The 19,737-nt window shown below is 38.5% G+C and overlaps 1 protein-coding gene across 1 annotated transcript in view; it reads left to right on the top strand.

The window, feature by feature from the left end:
* Nucleotides 1–13,820, top strand: part of LOC122601651 — a 36,778-nt gene extending 22,958 nt beyond the window's left edge. Inside the window, exons 4-7 of the mRNA XM_043774395.1 lie at nucleotides 12,077–12,449; nucleotides 12,573–12,770; nucleotides 12,957–13,087; nucleotides 13,281–13,820. Coding sequence (XP_043630330.1) covers nucleotides 12,077–12,449; nucleotides 12,573–12,770; nucleotides 12,957–13,087; nucleotides 13,281–13,761 — 1,183 coding nt within the window. The 3' untranslated portion in view covers nucleotides 13,762–13,820. The remainder of the gene's footprint in view (nucleotides 1–12,076; nucleotides 12,450–12,572; nucleotides 12,771–12,956; nucleotides 13,088–13,280) is intronic.
* The last annotated feature ends 5,917 nt before the right edge of the window (nucleotides 13,821–19,737 follow it).

The following is a 19,737-nucleotide window of genomic DNA, read 5'->3' on the forward strand; positions in this document are numbered from 1 at the left end:
CTGAAAAGATAAAAGACATGGTCAATAAACAATGAGTAAATAAAGATGAAAGATCTAGACCAAGAGTGAAGATCAGAAGGTGTTAGATGCTCCAAAACCTTCTTGAAATCTGCAAATTCGATCTAGGGTATTCCTGGGCGGCTAGGGCTGCTGAATCGGCTCTCTCTTAGGGGGTGTTTGTTCATGGAATTCTTTGAAATTCTTAGGAATTGGAATCTAAATTCCATTCCTTTCATTTGTTTGATTAAGAAAAAGATGGAATTGGAATGTAAGAAATTCCATCAAATTCTTTAAATCATGGAATTTACAATTCCTTCAACATCTTGATGGAATCTTTAAACAATCCATGGAATTCACTCATGTTTACCAAAATGCCCTCTTTTACTATAGATCAAATAAATATAAATAAATAAAAATCCTTTGTAACTGATTCAATTATCCACCGGATGTGACCATCAACACCATCCAACACCGAGCTCAGTCGTTGATTATGACTTCCGGCCACGCTGCTACTTGTGATTTTCCGACCATGTCGCTGGGAAAAATGTTACACCCATCGGGTTCCATTTGCTGTTGTGCGACACCAACAACCCGCTAACTACCTCTGCCACCGGTGCTTACCATTCCGGCGCCGCCGCTGATTCTTTTCTGCGGCCGCCGCGTGATTCTATTTTATATTGTTAAGCAATAGTTTGTTACTAATCGTTGTAGGATTTAAAATTGAGATTTTGTTGGTATGACTTAAATAAAGAAAAAGGGTGGTTGGGAAAAAAAATTGATCGGAGTTGAAATTTAAGATTAGGTAGAAGACTTTGGGGAAGAAGATAAAATGATATTTGATTGTTGTTGGTACGCGCCACACACAGTGGATCAATAATCAAGATTTTATCTATTACATTATTATATTATATATTATAATATTTAAGTATATATTTATTATTATATATCAGTTACAGTGTAACATCCATGAATTTGACCGTTGACTTAAGTGTCATGTTATGAATTATAGTAGTTAAATGACTAATTGTATACTCAATGAGCCGGTTGACGGGTGCTAGATGTAATGTCGTGGGTTTTGAACTAATTAGTTATGTTGAGGGTCAACCCATGGATCAAAGTCTTGACCCATGACCCACCTTAGTCAACCAACCCCCACCACCTTATCCTTTCCTTCCCTTATTCTTCTTATCTCTCTCTTCTTACTCCCAAGAACACACTCTCCTTTCACTCTCTCTCTCTAATTTAATTCATAGTTCATGGAAATTCAAGCTTAGTTAATGCAAGAATAATAAATCTTATCACCATTTTAACTTCATATCAAAAACTTGGGTTCCAAAGTGTAAGAAATGACCTCATTTGAATCAAATTCGGGTTTGAGGATTTGTGAAGCTTTTGGTAAGTAAATTCTACTCTATGACCTTCACTTCATGTTAGTAAATGTATCTATAGTTGTGCCAAAACATTTTCGGGTCACAAATCGGGTCAAAAGTCGAATTAGGGTTTGTCTAGGGTAGTAATGGGTTAAACCGAATTTGAACTTGAGTTTGGTGTTTTGAAGAAAGATTTTAAAGTGGGTTTGGGTTATTCATGTGTAAACATGCTTAATTATGCTTCATATTGAGTTTTGATGCTTCACAAATCGATTTTGGGTGTCAAAAATGAGTTATGGGTTAGTTTTGGTGTGTTTAGGTCGAAATGGGTTGCTGATGCTGAACTGGGTGAGCTGCTGCGCAGCTAGTTAAGCTGCTGCGCAGCTTCACAATTCTGTTTTTCAGCTGCTGCGCAGCTAGTTAAGCTGCTGCGCAGCTTCACGAGTCTGTTTTTCAGCTGCGGCGCAGCGATAAGTTGCGGCGCAGTTGGGGGCTTAAATCACTTAACTTTTTCCTAGCTTTAGTTCTAACATCCTAGGATCGTCCCGACCTTTCCGGAATGTACTCTTATGACCTTATTGGTGCCCTACACATGACAAACGAGTCGTTTAAAGTTGGGTGTCCTCTTTGGAACCTAATTCAAGACATTAACATAAACTAAATAAACATATAACTTATGTTTGAGAATGAGGCGACCTTGGGCGACTTCATTTTGGTTACAAACTATTACATGACCTCCCTAACGACCATGTTGGGTCCCGAAAGTCTTTCAAAGCCATAAACTAAAGCTAAAACCTAGTTAGAGAATCGTCTTTGGTGAATAATGCATGTCTTGTATACATTACTAGGTTGTGGACGCGTGGAGCACTATAATCACCTATAATCTCATCTTAATTCGATATTAGCCTCTTTTGCCAATCAAGGTGAGTTCGTATCTCCCTACTCTATTGAGATTCGGGCTGAAAAGTGTACATTGTGTGTTTATTTGTTTGAATTAGTTGTTTGTTGATTGAATGAAGATTGATGGATGAATCATTGAAATGTTTTGTGTATGTTGGTATTGAGAAAGGTTATATTTAGATTAGATGTACATACATGGAAGTCGACTTCGCGTTCAAAAGGTTTGAGATGTGGAGGGTTAGCCGCTGGTACACCCTGTATACAAACATCGAGGACTCTTTGAAAGCAAGCCCTCTCAAGTGTATGTATGTATAGTTTCATCATATGTTGGTTATTGGATGTTGGATTGATGGATTGTTGTGCTTGCATTGTGTTGGTTGCTTGAGATGATTTGGTTGTCTGTTGAGACAAATGTGTTCATCCAGGTATAGACGTATACACTGGTGTTGGTCATCCGGTTATAGACGTATATTCGCCGACGTTTTTGAGATGCCACAATGGTCATGGTGATGACCTGTGAGTATCGTTGCATAGATGGCATAATGGCCCTACATATTATATGTATTTTGGTTTGGCATGCATATCATTCACATCATGGCATTGACATTGCATTGATTGTTCTTATACGTTTGTTATATAGTGATGCATGGTTGGATGACGTGTAAGACTACTTGTATGTGATAATTGTTCTTGTTTTTATGATATGTGGTTATGGTCGGTGGTTCATCTTGGGCCACCACTACGAACTCACCAACCTCGTGTTGACTTGTAGAACACTTTTCAGGTAATCAGGTGGTTCAAGGATGTGATGCATGATCTGGTGTAGCTTTTGGTTTCGGGCATGGACTTTATGGATCAAGGATTCATTCGCCCACTTTTGGATTAATGCTTAGGATCGATAGCCATCTCTAGAATTCTCTTTTGTAAACTTTGATGGTCATTTGCTCCTTGTGCATTGTTTGAATATTTGACTTGTTGTGGATTCACCGAATTCATTAATGTCATTTAGTTGCCTACGATAATCCCTCCTTGTGCTATATGATTTCCGTAATATTTCGAGCCCTAGCTCGGGGTGTTACAGAATGGTGGCCCATGCGAGGTCGTAGAGAATTAGGTGGTTTGACCTAGACTACGGCTTAAGTTAAAACTCTTCATATAGCATGCATGGCTAGGAATTTGTGTGCAACTTGATTTTGTGAACCCTAGAAAGTGTACATTGGGAGTTCGTAGTTGAGACCAATTATGTGATGACTTGAGTACGATATGGTTTTGGTTTGAGTTTGATTGTGATTGAGATGGATTGTTGTTTGATAATAGTTGTTGATTTAGGGCGAGGTGAAGTTATGGCGTTAACTTGATGTAACATTGTGGCAACCCTAAAAGAGCGTGATCAACTATTTTATGGTCACCCGATGTTATAGCAATTTAATGACATCACGGGTTGCGCACGCTTGGTTAAAGCATAATAAGGAATCGATATGCTTTTGGGAAGTTGATTGAGTGGAGGGTTAGCCGCCGGTACACCCTGTACACAAACTCGATCAGTAACTAGAAAGCATATTGGATTCGGATTATACTTTGAACCATCCGTGCTAGATTATAGGATTGTATGATAAATGATTGTAGTGAGCTCAGTATGGTAAGTAATAATTTCTCCCTAGAAATCTATCGCTTTTGCCTTAGCTTAATGGTATGAAATGTGTATGTTATGTCGACTTGAGGGCATTGACAACTTGTGTGACTAACATGTGAGTATTGAGACTAACTTTCGGGTCAACGCCTTGCTTGTTTTATAGAAATGGTAAGACCAAGAAGAGCTGGAACTAACTATAGGGCTAACTCGGAAGAACCTCAACCGGAAGCTCAACCGGAAGTGCAAGGAGGTAGAGGTAGGGGCCGGGGTGGTAGAGGTCGTGGTGGAGGACGAGGTAGGGGCCGAGGTAGGTCGTGGTGAGGCTCCCAGGCCTAACTTGGCGGATGTGATTGCTCAAACGGTCACCAATATCATGCCGACTATTGTTGCCCAAGTCCAAGCAACTCTTGATGGGAACAATGGGGTACAACCTAATGAGCATCAAAATGTTGGAAACCCGGAAAATGTGAATGATGAGGGTGCTCAATCTCATGTTGTAGTAGAAGAAGAAGAAGAAGAACTCGAAAGAGCGGATAACTATAGGGCTAGGTATAACCAACATGGAGTGTACCGCCAAGGTTGTCAATTCAAAGATTTCAAGAATTGTGGGGCACCGGAGTTTGATGGGTTGGGTGGGCCCGTGGAATGTATAAAATGGTTTGAGAGGATTGAAGCGGTGATTGAAAGGAGTCATTGTACTTATGATGACCGAATTTATTATGCCTCCGGTATGTTCAAGGAGGATGCTTTAAGTTGGTGGAACCAAGAGAAGGCCTTGGGTCGGGCCCACAATTTGGAATGGGCCGACTTCAAGAACAAAGTGAAAGAGAAATTTTGCCCACCTTATGAGCTCCAAAACTTGACCATCGAGTTTGTCCATCTCAAAATGGACGGGGCCGACTACAAGGGCTATGTTAGACGATTCCAAGAGTTGTCTACCCTTGTTCCTCACCTAGTGAGCACCGAGTCTCGGGCCATTGAGAAGTTTGTTTTGGGTTTGACTCAACAAGTCCGTTCTCTCATCAATCCGGTCATGCCTACTTCCATGGTCGAGGCTATTAACCGTGCCGGTAGTGTTACCGAAGACTTGTTAAGAAGTGGAGTTTTGAGTAAATCATCATCCTCATCATCAAAAAGAAAGGAGGTTGGGGAAACAAGTGGTCCAAGGAAGATGGGGAGGTTTGACTCCAAGAATGCTAATCGGGGTAGGGTGATGGCGGCGGTGGAGCCGGTGAAGAAGCCTTATGTGGGGCCCCACCCACATTGTGGAAGATGCAATAGACACCACCCCGCCAATGTTCAATGTGGGGCATGCTTTAATTGTAACCGTTTGGGGCATATGGCGAAAGAATGTAGGGCACCAAGGGTGGGTACGGGTCCGCTCAATGTAGCTCCTATTCAAGCTCTTCCTCCTCAAGGCAATCAAAGAAGAGGCGAATGTTATGTGTGCGGTAGCCCAAATCATTACCGTAACAATTGTCCTCAATGGGTGGGACAACAAGTTCAAGTGGCCGTTCACCCCAATCAACTACAAATTGCCGGGCCTAACCAAAACCGGGGACAACAAGGTCACCAAGCGCAACCCCGTGGCCGAGCCTTTGCGGTCAATGCAAATGAGGCCCGTAATGATCCCAATGTTGTTGCAGGTACCTTTCTTCTTAATGGTCATTATGCAACGGTTTTATTTGATTCCGGAGCCGATTATAGTTTTGTGTCCTCTCGCTTTATCCCTTTGATTGATGTGCATCCGTGTGCCCTAAACTATGTACTCGATATAGAAACGGTAAATGGCACCTTAGCAAAACTTAGTCAAATACTTCGTGATTGTATTTTGACTCTAAACGACATCGAATTCTACATCGACCTTATGCCTTTTGAAATCGGTAGCTTTGACGTTATTGTGGGAATGGATTGGTTAACGGCGGTAAATGCAACTATTGATTGTGGGGAGAGGGTTGTTAAAATACCGTTGTCTAGCGGTAAAATTCTTAGAGTTCAAGGTGAAACTTCCGATTCTCTAAATTCTAAAGTCTTTAGTGCTACCATCTCAAAGGTAGAATTGAAGACTGTTCCTATTGTTTGTGAATTCTCTGATGTTTTTCCGGAAGAATTACCGGGATTACCCCCATCTCGTGAACTTGACTTTCGTATCAATCTTATTCCGGGAGCCGCACCCGTGGCAAAAGCTCCTTATAGACTTGCCCTCACTGAAATGCAAGAACTCGAAGCTCAACTTAAGGAACTTCAAGAGAAAGGTTTCATCCGTCCTAGTCAATCTCCTTGGGGTGCTCCCATTCTCTTTGTCAAGAAGAAAGACGGGTCGTTTAGAATGTGTATAGACTATCGGGAGTTGAATAAGCTTACGGTGAAGAATCGATATCCTCTTCCTCGAATCGATGACCTTTTTGACCGACTTCAAGGTGCCAAGCACTTTTCCAAAATCGATCTCCGCTCGGGTTATCATCAACTCCGGGTTCATGATGATGACATTCATAAAACGGCTTTCCGAACTCGGTATGGGCACTTTGAATTCACCGTTATGCCTTTCGGGTTGACCAATGCACCAGCAGTATTCATGGATTTGATGAACCGGGTGTGTCGCCCTTTCTTGGACAAGTCCGTCATTGTCTTTATTGACGACATACTTGTTTATTCTAAAACGAAGGAAGAACATGCCGAACACTTGCGAGAAGTACTCGAGTTGTTAAGAAAGGAGAAATTGTATGCTAAATTCTCCAAGTGTGAGTTTTGGTTAGAGAAGGTTCACTTCCTTGGTCACATGGTAAGCAAAGACGGTATTCACGTTGACCCAAGTAAGATCGAAGCGGTTAAGAATTGGAGGAGACCCGAAACACCTTCCGAAATCCGTCAATTCCTTGGATTGGCGGGTTACTATAGAAGATTTATCGAAAATTTCTCCCGCATTGCACAACCTCTTACACTCTTGACTCAAAAGGAACGGAAATTCGAATGGGGCAATAGACAAGAACAAGCCTTCCAAACTCTTAAGAACATGTGTGTGAAGCACCCATTCTAACCCTTCCCGATGGAGTTGAAGATTTTGTAGTATATTGTGATGCTTCGGGGCAAGGATTGGGTTGTGTCCTTATGCAAAGGGGCAAAGTTATTGCATACGCCTCCCGCCAATTGAAGGTGCACGAGAAGAACTATCCGACACACGACTTAGAATTGGGAGCGGTAGTATTTGCTTTGAAGTGTTGGAGGCATTATCTCTATGGCACCAAGTGCGTGATTTATACCGATCACAAAAGCCTACAACACATTTTTAATCAAAGTGAATTGAACATGAGACAAAGACGTTGGCTTGAACTCCTTAGTGACTATGATTGTGACATCCGTTATCATCCGGGTAAGGCCAATGTGGTAGCCGATGCCTTGAGCCGGAAGGAACGAGTTAAACCAAGACGTGCTAGGGTTATGAGCCTCACGGTAGGACCAAACATTCGCGATCAAATCATTGCGGCTCAAGTACAAGCCACTCGACCAGAAAACTTTGGTAATGAGAATTTGGATGGTATGGAGCAACAATTCGATAGGAAGAGTGATAATGGGCTCTATTTAGTTGGAAGGCTCTGGGTTCCCATTTTCGGCAATCTAAGAACTCTTCTCATGCATGAAGCTCATCGATCACCTTATTCGGTCCACCCCGGGTCGGATAAGATGTATTTTGATTTAAGAGATTTCTATTGGTGGCCGGGTATGAAGCGAGATGTGGCTAGGTATGTGAGTGAGTGCCTTACTTGCTTACAAGTGAAAGCCGATCATAAGAAGCCACCGGATTATTAGTGCAACCCGAGGCCCCCGAATGGAAATGGGAACACATTGCAATGGACTTCATAACGAAGTTACCGAAGACAAGAAGTGGTCGCGATACAATTTGGGTGATAGTTGATCGGTTAACGAAGTCGGCTCATTTCGTGGCCATTCGTGAAACCGATGGTGTTGACACCTTAGCTCGTTTGTACATCAAGGAAGTGGTGTCTAAACATGGAGTTCCGGTTTCTATCATCTCCGATAGAGATTCCCGGTATAACTCGAATTTATGGAGGGCCTTTCATCGTGCAATGGGTACGCGACTAAATATGAGCACGGCGTTTCATCCTCAAACGGATGGGCAAACCGAAAGAACAATACAAACGCTTGAAGATATGTTAAGGGCATGTGCCATTGATTTTAGTGGGAGTTGGGAAGATCACTTGCCTTTGGTGGAATTTTCATACAACAATAGTTATCATGCCACCATCCAAATGGCGCCTTTTAGAGCTTTATATGGTAGGGTTTGCCGATCTCCCTTAGCTTGGGCGGAGATCGGTGAAAGCCAACTCATTGGACCGGAGATTGTGGTGGAAACAACAAAGGTGATCTACCAAATCAAGGAGAGATTGCAATTGGCCCGTGAAAGACAAAAGAAGTATGCCGATGTGAGGCGGCGACCGCTAGAGTTTGAAGCGGGGGATTATGTATTGTTGAAGGTGTCGCCATGGAAGGGTGTTATCCGTTTTGTGAAGAGAGGCAAACTCGGGCCAAGGTATATCGGTCCTTTTAAGATTATTGAACGGGTTGGGAAGGTTGCTTATCGGTTGGAATTGCCACAAGAACTTGGGGGAGTACATGATGTCTTCCACATTTGCAACCTACGCAAATGCTTGGCGGACCCGACACAACATGTGCCTATGAATGAAATTCGGGTGGATAAGAATTTAAATTTGTGGAGGAGCCAGTAGAGATCCTGGACCGTCAAACCAAAAAGCTCAAGAACAAGCGTTATACCATTGTTAAGGTTAGATGGAATGCTAGACGCGGAGCCGAGTTCACTTGGGAGCGTGAGGATCATATGAAGTCCAAGTACCCGGATTTGTTTAATAATTAGTGTTCTATTAGATTTCGGGACGAAATCCTTTTATCGGGGAATAATGTAACATCCATGAATTTTGACCCGTTGACTTTAAGTGTCATGTTATGAATTATAGTAGTTAAATGACTAATTGTATACTCAATGAGCCGGTTGACGGTGTGCTAGATGTAATGTCGTGGGTTTTGAACTAATTAGTTATGTTGACGGGTCAACCCATGGATCAAAGTCTTGACCCATGACCCACCTTAGTCAACCCACCCCCCACCCACCTTATCCTTTCCTTCCCTTATTCTTCTTATCTCTCTCTTCTTTACTCCCAAGAACACACTCTCCTTTCACTCTCTCTCTCTAATTTAATTCATAGTTCATGGAAATTCAAGCTTAGTTAATGCAAGAATAATAAATCTTATCACCATTTTAACTTCATATCAAAAACTTGGGTTCCAAAGTGTAAGAAATGACCTCATTTGAATCAAATTCGGGTTTGAGGATTTGTGAAGCTTTTGGTAAGTAAATTCTACTCTATGACCTTCACTTCATGTTAGTAAATGTATCTATAGTTGTGCCAAAACATTTTCGGGTCACAAATCGGGTCAAAAGTCGAATTAGGGTTTGTCTAGGGTTAGTAATGGGTTAAACCGAATTTGAACTTGAGTTTGGTGTTTTGAAGAAAGATTTTAAAGTGGGTTTGGGTTATTCATGTGTAAACATGCTTAATTATGCTTCATATTGAGTTTTGATGCTTCACAAATCGATTTTGGGTGTCAAAAATGAGTTATGGGTTAGTTTTGGTGTGTTTAGGTCGAAATGGGTTGCTGATGCTGAACTGGGTGAGCTGCTGCGCAGCTAGTTAAGCTGCTGCGCAGCTTCACAATTCTGTTTTTCAGCTGCTGCGCAGCTAGTTAAGCTGCTGCGCAGCTTCGCGAGTCTGTTTTTCAGCTGCGGCGCAGCGATAAGTTGCGGCGCAGTTGGGGGCTTAAATCACTTAACTTTTTCCTAGCTTTAGTTCTAACATCCTAGGATCGTCCCGACCTTTCCGGAATGTACTCTTATGACCTTATTGGTGCCCTACACATGACAAACGAGTCGTTTAAAGTTGGGTGTCCTCTTTGGAACCTAATTCAAGACATTAACATAAACTAAATAAACATATAACTTATGTTTGAGAATGAGGCGACCTTGGGGCGACTTCATTTTGGTTACAAACTATTACATGACCTCCCTAACGACCATGTTGGGTCCCGAAAGTCTTTCAAAGCCATAAAGTAAAGCTAAAATCTAGTTAGAGAATCGTCTTTGGTGAATAATGCATGTCTTGTATACATTACTAGGTTGTGGACGCGTGGAGCACTATAATCACCTATAATCTCATCTTAATTCGATATTAGCCTCTTTTGCCAATCAAGGTGAGTTCGTATCTCCCTACTCTATTGAGATTCGGGCTGAAAAGTGTACATTGTGTGTTTATTTGTTTGAATTAGTTGTTTGTTGATTGAATGAAGATTGATGGATGAATCATTGAAATGTTTTGTGTATGTTGGTATTGAGAAAGGTTATATTTAGATTAGATGTACATACATGGAAGTCGACTTCGCGTTCAAAAGGTTTGAGATGTGGAGGGTTAGCCGCTGGTACACCCTGTATACAAACATCGAGGACTCTTTGAAAGCAAGCCCTCTCAAGTGTATGTATGTATAGTTTCATCATATTGTTGGTTATTGGATGTTGGATTGATGGATTGTTGTGCTTGCATTGTGTTGGTTGCTTGAGATGATTTGGTTGTCTGTTGAGACAAATGTGTTCATCCAGGTATAGACGTATACACTGGTGTTGGTCATCCGGGTTTATAGACGTATATTCGCCGACGTTTTTGAGATGCCACAATGGTCATGGTGATGACCTGTGAGTATCGTTGCATAGATGGCATAATGGCCCTACATATTATATGTATTTTGGTTTGGCATGCATATCATTCACATCATGGCATTGACATTGCATTGATTGTTCTTATACGTTTGTTATATAGTGATGCAATGGTTGGATGACGTGTAAGACTACTTGTATGTGATAATTGTTCTTGTTTTTATGATATGTGGTTATGGTCGGTGGTTCATCTTGGGCCACCACTACGAACTCACCAACCTCGTGTTGACTTGTAGAACACTTTTCAGGTAATCAGGTGGTTCAAGGATGTGATGCATGATCTGGTGTAGCTTTTGGTTTCGGGCATGGACTTTATGGATCAAGGATTCATTCGCCCACTTTTGGATTAATGCTTAGGATCGATAGCCATCTCTAGAATTCTCTTTTGTAAACTTTGATGGTCATTTGCTCCTTGTGCATTGTTTGAATATTTGACTTGTCGTGGATTCACCGAATTCATTAATGTCATTTAGTTGCCTACGATAATCCCTCCTTGTGCTATATGATTTCCGTAATATTTCGAGCCCTAGCTCGGGGTGTTACAACAGTACTCATAATTTAGTTAGTAAAAATAAAAACTTATAATAATTGTTTAATAAAAGGGTAGTATTGTCTTTTGTTATAACTTTTATCCCAATACATTTATCTTAATTCCATTGAATTCTGTAAACCAAACACATAATACATTTTCATACTTTCAAATTCCAATTCCTTCAAATTTCAATTCCTTTGACAGATTCCAATTCCTTTAAAAAACACTCCGCGAACCAAACGCCCCCTTAGGGTTTTGAGGGTTAGTTCGACTTAAATAGTGATAAAAATCGGTTTCTGATCTCGGCCGACCAGCGGCGCTAGTGGGCTGAGCAGCGGCGCTAGTCCTGGGCTTTCCATGGGCTAGCGGCGCTGGTGACTGAGGGAGCGGCGCTGGTGACGACCAGCGGCATTGGTGATGCAAGGAGCGGCGCTGGTGGCTGCTGAACATGTTCTTGCATCTTCGTTTGGCTTCCGAATCACTTCCTTGTGTCTTCTAATTTCATAGGCTTCCTTCTTGAGTCACTTAATGTCATTTATCCTGTCTCACATCTTCCGGGAACCTGCATAAACACGTCATTCAATAAGTACCAATTGTTCCGGAATAATAACTTATTTAAGCATAGAAATGAAGCCTTTTCTTAGGGGTTTTGTATCACAAATTGGACGCTCATCACCGTCCCGTGACACGAACGTTAAAAAAAAAAAAAGTGAATACTAATTTAAATTTGTTTAAGTGAAGTTTTAACTAATCTTCTAATACATGAAGTGCCTTTAATTAATTTCTTTAGATCTAAATCATATGTCATTAATAGATCATATGTCATTGTGAAATATGTGCAGGGGGAAAGGTTTTCCTTGTATATCAATTAGCTCCTCTAATAAACTGGTAGCATGCCCTGAGTTCTTATCAGTTAATGTCACGTACAACATGAACCTCTTCTACCGATATCTTGATGATGTTGATAAAGGGGAACATGTACCCTTGAAATACAAATTGCATGAGGAGGAAGAATATTGGACATCATGTGTAGCGCAAAGAAGAGGTGAATGGCTAATAACGACACTATACCAATTTACTAACTACCAAAAGAAACATGATTTTAGGATTGAAGTCATAGGCCGGTTGCGCCCTGATCATGTTCATCAGAAAGGTGATCAATGTGAAATTTGTGCGCTGTTTCTTGTAGGCATTGAATTCAAGCCCGTGGAGCACGTAAGTTCATTGGAAACATGTGTTTGTTCACTTGCATCATCTCAATTTAGGGAAATAAAAATTCTCTTATAAGTAATTCAACATATGAGAAATATTAAGCTCCAGTTTTGGTATTTGCTACAGGAGGAAGATGTAAATTTGGAGGCTCGTGAGATCAAGGTGGATATGCAACCAGATCTAGACACTGACTTGGAAGGGAAACTGCCAAGTGATTATGCTGAATTAACCAAATTGTCAAAAGATAATATGCAGGGGAAAACTCACAAGGAACTCTACTATCTTCTTCGTAACGGTTTTTTAATCCATACAAACGATGAAAAAGTATGTACTTCCAACTATCCAAGTACCACTTGCTTAAACAAAAACTACTTTTGTCTCTACTAATTGTAAACAAGTTAATTACATTCATTGAACAATATATGGACATGATATGTTCATTTTGCATTCACTATCACTACACACTCTTTTTCATTTTATTCCTCACTTCACTTTCATTCAAATAAACAGTGGTTCTCTGTTTCCAAAAGTATGAAGAAACGTCATATGCTTCCGGCAAAAGTAGTTTTGCAAAAAGGATCAACATCGAATTTTCTTTTCTGGATGCAACAATTCACATGGAAATCTTCTCCGGAATCAAGGTTACTCTCTTTCTCATCATTAATATACTTACGAACATGTATAATCTTTGTTATTGTTAAAAACGCATCAGTATTTAGTATCTATAATATAGTTGTGATTGCCTAAGGACTAAGGTTATTATTCATTAATTGTGAAGGATCATATATGAATGTCAACATCATATTTTCCAAATAAAGTCTGCTTTTCCTGCAGGTTTGAATTAGTGGCCGAGTGCTGTAAGATAAAAGAGTTTACCGTTGAATGTGAATTGGAATCGCAGTTATTGTCACTGGAAACAACCTATGCATGTTATCTTGTGTACAAACTACCTACAAATCCCTCCTTGGTTAGTGGTCTGCTACAAATTGACGACAAAACCCGCCAGGGTAAGAGCAATCAGAAGCTACAAGTTGTTGATTTACTTACTCCTACTCATATCCCGTTTATCAGACGCAGAGTTGATGAGCCCCATGACATCCCAAAAAGGACTCGCAGAATAAAAGGCCACCCAAAATTGAGGAAAGATGGTTGGTTAGAAATTCAAATATGTGACTTCATCTACACGGATGCTACCCAGAAACCAATCACGATGCACTGTCACGTGAAAAATTACGATCGATGTAATCTTACAGGTCTTCTTGTACAAGGCATTGAGTTTAGGCCCGCAAAAGTTTTCTTTGCATCTTCACCTTGATTCATTACATGTAAGACAATGTGATATGCATTAATTTTTATTGATGGATGTTTTGGTTCCCTAGAATTCTCAATTGTTAAAATATGTTATTGTCATCAAAAGTTAATTTGAAATTTGTAGACAAGATATTAGGCTTCTTATTTTTTTCAAGATTCGTGGTTCCAAATATGATAAAAAGAGGTTTAATTAGATCTACAAGCAAAGTTTGAAAACCTGACCAAGCTACAAATTACTTTTTTTTGTTTGAAAGGCATGAATTAATAGCGAATCTCAGGAGATCTAATATATGTTGTTTTGCTATTTTAATCGGGTTCCTGCTAAATAGCTCTCGCAAAATAGATCCTTAGTTCAAACCCCTCCATGAGAAACCCTTATCACCCAAAGATGTGGAGGGTTAAACTCTCTCAGGCTGAGCATAAGTGAAAATTAAATCGTGAATAGTATCGTAATATATCGTCAGTCATTGATGGATACGGAGGTGCAATTGGAAGTTGTATAAAGGAAAATATGAAATTAATTGGTGTCTTGGAGCTTATAATTAAGGCTTGTAAGGAATGAAATAGAACATAAGTTTGTTAGGTGTTTTGCTCGGCTAAAGTAAAAGGCTTGGTATAACAATTTTGAGGGCATAATTATCAACACACGTGGAAATTATGCAGACAAGTAAAAACATCCGTGTAAATGTCAGCTGCAAAACTAAAATCCAAAAATCACTCATCAAACCCACTATTTCTTCTTCTCTGTTTTTTTCTCGAGTATCTACCAAGTGACCAAACTCTTATTTGTTGGAAACTTGAGTAAAATAACGAACATCACTTGTTATTTTGTTAATAATTGCAATCTCTGAAAGGGATAGATCGAATCAATTTGACGGTTTACTCAAACTATTTAATCAGAAACAATTCATAAAATTAAGAATTTTCTATATGTTGTTAGTTGAAAGCGTTTGAACCAGAGATAAGAAATGAATGCGATTATCAACAACAATAACAGGGATATATAGTTTTGGCCCATTGACTATCAAAATAACATTTAACTTGCTAGGTTTTGTAATTGCTAAAATTTGTCCCTCAAGTCCCTTGGACCCAGCCAGGGGCGTTTCCCCTGACTTACCTAAAATGAAAAATTGAAAAGTAACTATCTGGTACCGAAACATAAAATAGGGTCGAATTACACTACTTAAACTAAAGAATGCGTCGCGTCCCTGGCAGCGGCGCCAAAAGGACTTGATGTGCGTTTGTTTTACGAGTATTTAAATTTATAATGTTGTACAAGTAATTACTAACTTAAACAAAACCACACTTACGGGCAACAAACCCGGTTAATGTATTATAGTCTAGTGATAAGCTATAGAATCGTTCGCATGGACGCATTGCACTACCTAATCTAAGCCTATGTGTAATTCTAATGGTTGCGGGTTTGTCACGATTTCCTATTTTAGCTAATTAATGACTGAAAAGTAAATCAAAGCCACGCCGCTAGTAGCGAGAGGTTTAGTCTAAAAATAAGAAAGAAAAGCAAATTTCAAATAATTAAATTAAAATACTTGTTTGGACATCTCAGATCTCATAGTACAACCAAATACTTATTCTACTGGTTTGTTAGACTGTTGGAAACTTCATCACGGCTCGGATTCTCGTTAGATTCACCTTGCCTAAGTTACTAGTGTTGTCCCTAGACTCACACTACTCTATAAACAAATTCTCGCTAGATTCATTGTTTAAGCATTAAGTGACCTAAAGTTTGTGTTACTAGTTCATCTTTTAGTTACCCGGATCTTAAGCGATGACCAGATATAATTCCCTCCGGTGACCACAGTGCTCGTTTCCAAGTCAAAGGATCGCGTCTGGTATTGTTAAGCATCATGTTCAATTCACCCTAGTTACTATGGTTCTGGATCCCTCGATTACAAGTGAATCACTTTTTACTCCTAGTTAAAGACCGACTAGTTGTTTTCTGTCCTAGCATGTTAATCCTAGTGTATGACCATAGACAATCATCAGAATTAAATCAACATGTTCAGATATAAAACCAATAGCAACATGAACTACTAATAAACATGGATATGCGATGAATAGTAAAAATCACACTCCAACAGTAAACTAACAAACACAATAAAATAGTAAACGTCTACATGATCACATCGATTCCAAACAAGTATTCAGCCCTTAGCCTAGCACTATTAATGGAATAACAAAGTCTAAAAATATGAAAGACATAGTTCAAACAAAATAAGAGAAATAGAAAAGCTAGATCTAGACCGGGGATGAAGATCGGAAGGCGTTAGAGGCTCCAAAACCTTCTAGAAATCTGCAAGATCGACCTAGAGGTGTTGTTTGGCGGCTAAGGCTGCTGAATCGGCTTTTTATTTAGGGTTTTGAGGGTTAGTTCGACTTATATATATCGAGATGAAAGTCGACTGCTGAATTAGACTGACCAGCAGGGCTGGTGGTGTACCAGCGGCGCTGGTGCTTCTTGGCCAGCGGCGCTGGTTGCTCCTGCTGCACCTCTCGCGCCTTCGTTCAGCTCCGAATCACTTCTTTGTGTCTTGTAATCTTCATAGGCTTCCTTCTTGAGTTACTTGATGTCATTTACCCTCTCTCGCATCTTCCGTGAACTTGCATAAACATACATTTCATTAAGTATCTAGAGTTCTGGAATATTAACTCATTTAGGCATAGAAATGAAGTCTTTCACTAGGGGTTTTTATCACAAAATGGACGTTTATCAGTAATTTACATTGAATTCTTATTGAACTTAGTAACTTACCGAATACTAGAAATGCTGGTATCTTGATCACAAGCCTTTTTTATAAGAATATAAATTAGAGAAAAACAAGAAAGCAAAATGCACCATTTCTTTTGTTTTTGGATTTTATTCTTTCACTAGCAAACGAGTAAAATATGCCCCTTGCTTTACCAAACAAATAGTAGCTTTGATGATCTCCAAGATCGAGATAAATAAAACAATTAGTTTGTAAGGACACACTTTATTGAATGAGCTCGTTGATTACTAATTGGCTCTGTAAACAAAAATCAATGGCGATAATACGAATTGAATTTGAACAAGAAAGTGAAACTGTATTCAATATACACACACAAATTCAATGGTAAGAAACAGAAAAAATGGGCGTACATATTCGCCGTTACTATGTCTCAACAACTTGACACCCTGTTCCCCTCAATCTTAGACTATATTCACATTAGTCCTTGCATCTTTATATGCTTCATATATTTCTAGTATAGTTTGCAACCATTTTATACGAAATAACATAGAATTTTTAGATTTGATCCCGGTACTTCATTTTACTACCAAAAATAAGAATATCACAATAGGCATTCTCCCAAAACAAAGCTTATGAAACCCGGACTCCATAGGAATTGACTTCCTTAACGACACACTATAGTCGTGATTGGAGATGACTTCACGATCTCATCGTATGAACTTGCATTATATTTCATAGATTCAAGTCTCCTTAAAGTCGGTTGTATGACACATTTCTTTATCTCATTGAATGATTGAAATGGGATTCATAATTGATCATTTTGCTAGTAATTTTAGTGTAACATGTAAGTGACTAATTGCATGACCATTTAGTAATATCCGGAAACGTTATAGTATATAGTTTTATACCCAATGTGATTTGCACCTCAACCCCATCAACATATCGATTTAACTATACACATACGAATAGTGCTATAGTTTATTAATAGTTGTCAAATGTCTTTAAAAGGTCACCTATACAAAATTCTATATCACCATGTTATCAGGGACGATACTAGAAAAAAGTTTAAAAGGGGGTAAAATTTAAAATAAAATAAAATAAAAAAACATAGAAAAATATCAAAAGGAGGCAAAATTAAAAAATGCATAAAAAACTTATAAATCTATATCAAATTTTAAATTTTCAAGGGAGGTTCGTGTCTCCTATTGGTACCGTTGGTTTTTTTTTTGCATAACTTACTTTCTTCACATACAACTATCATCAATGTTTTTTAGTTATTTGCTTTAAGAGTATGGCGATTTCAACTACTAAGATATTTATTAATGAACAGTGGTTTTCTATTTCTAAAAATATGAAGAAACATCATATGCTAGTAGCAGTTTTGTAAGAGGAGTCCATATGACACTCTTTGCGAGGAATGTAACAACGGATATAGAAACCTTCACCAGATTCAAACAGTTTTGTCTTTTCCTTATCAATTTACTCACTAAAATTAATCATCTTCGGTAGAACATTACTTGGAGTAAAGACCATTTGGGTCAGCATTTGAAAGAGGCTATTGCCTTTCCAGATAAAACCAAGGTTCAAATCTTGAAATTGGATAGATTAGTATTAATTGGTGTAGTTTAAGAGTAAATTAAATTTGTTATTCAAGAAAATGAAAAAGAAAAATTTAAGGCCATGGGGTTAGGGAGTAAAAAGAATCACTCTCTTTGTTTTATGCATTCATATTAGATGCATATTCATTAGATTCATGGATCTTCGTTTTTTCGACAGATAATGAAAATCTTCGATGTATTTATATATAACCCATATTTTATATGTGTGTGTGTTATGTTTCTCTTGGTATAATTAATATTAAAGATCATACAACTCTTATTAAAAATTGTTTGCTTTCTCTATTGTTATCCGGGTTTAAATTGATGGCTGAGTCGTGTAAAATAATTTTTTTTTTACCATTACTACTGAATTCTAATTTGAACTATTGTCACTTGAAACAAGTTATGCATGTTATCTTGTGTACAAACTTCCTACAAAACACTCCATGGTCAATGGTCTGGTGAAAATAGATGATGAAATTCGGCCTGAAGATTGATTAGCGAGATGATTGCTTGATTGGTTATATGATAAGAGGCAACTTGCTAATTTACTTGCTCCACCTCATGTCCTTGTTAGAGGAAAATGGACGAGTCTCGTAGCACCCCATTGAGGACTACCAAAATAGAGGTCATCCCAAACTTAGGAAAGCTGGGTGGATGGAAATTCAAATATGGGACTTTAAAACTGGTGCTACCCATATACCTATATTGATGCGTTGTCGGGTGAAGAGCTATGATAATAAACAAAACTTTGTAGGCTTATTTTTACAAGGCATTGAGTTTAGGCCCACAAAGGATTTGCTTTGCGAGACCTTAATGATTGAATGCTAATATTGCTTGTAACACATAATGTCATATGCATTTCCATTGATGGTATGTTTTTATTATTTAGAAATTTCAATTATTAAAACAACATTTTATTATTTTATCACCTTTAAAAGTTGGAAATTCTTAGAAAAGATGTTTATACTTTAAAGGACGCGCTCCATATCATGAAAGGCGTATTCATTACATTTGAATACAAGGAAACCAGGGACTACCAAGGCCGAATCTATGTTCATGGACCAATGTTATATAAAAAGTCGTTTTAGTAATGACATTAAAGTAGAATCTTGGACAAATATTGGATTAGTTTATGGACCTTTACCAAAAGCCTACACATCATCTATCAATTGAGTAGTCCTAACTTTAAGACTACATTTGTGAGTCCGAAATGAAAAGGAAATTAAGGATTGGAATGGAAAGGAAATAAAAGGAAAAATATATATATACATATAAAAATGATTGTTGAAAAGAAACCAAGGAAAAGAAAGGAAAATTAAATACTCCTTTCATCTCATTTTAAATATTTTATTTTTATTTTTTAAGTTTTTTTCTTTTAAATCTGATTATTAATATTTTTGTTTGTATTATATAATACAAAAGAAGATATTTACAGATGAAAAAGACTTGCATGTCAAACTAGACATTTAAAATAAGACAATGGAAATATTTAATTACATTCTTGAAGGGATTTGCTAACTAGTGCCCCTAGTGCACTAGTTAAGAAGCATTTAATAAAGCATTTAATGAAGTCCAACTTTCTTAAAATATGAAAATATGTATTAATTATTCATTTAAAAATAGAAATCGCTAAGTTGAATTAATACACAT

Source organism: Erigeron canadensis, chromosome 5 (genome assembly GCF_010389155.1).
Source record: "Erigeron canadensis isolate Cc75 chromosome 5, C_canadensis_v1, whole genome shotgun sequence".
In the NCBI taxonomy this organism is placed as follows: domain Eukaryota; kingdom Viridiplantae; phylum Streptophyta; class Magnoliopsida; order Asterales; family Asteraceae; genus Erigeron; species Erigeron canadensis.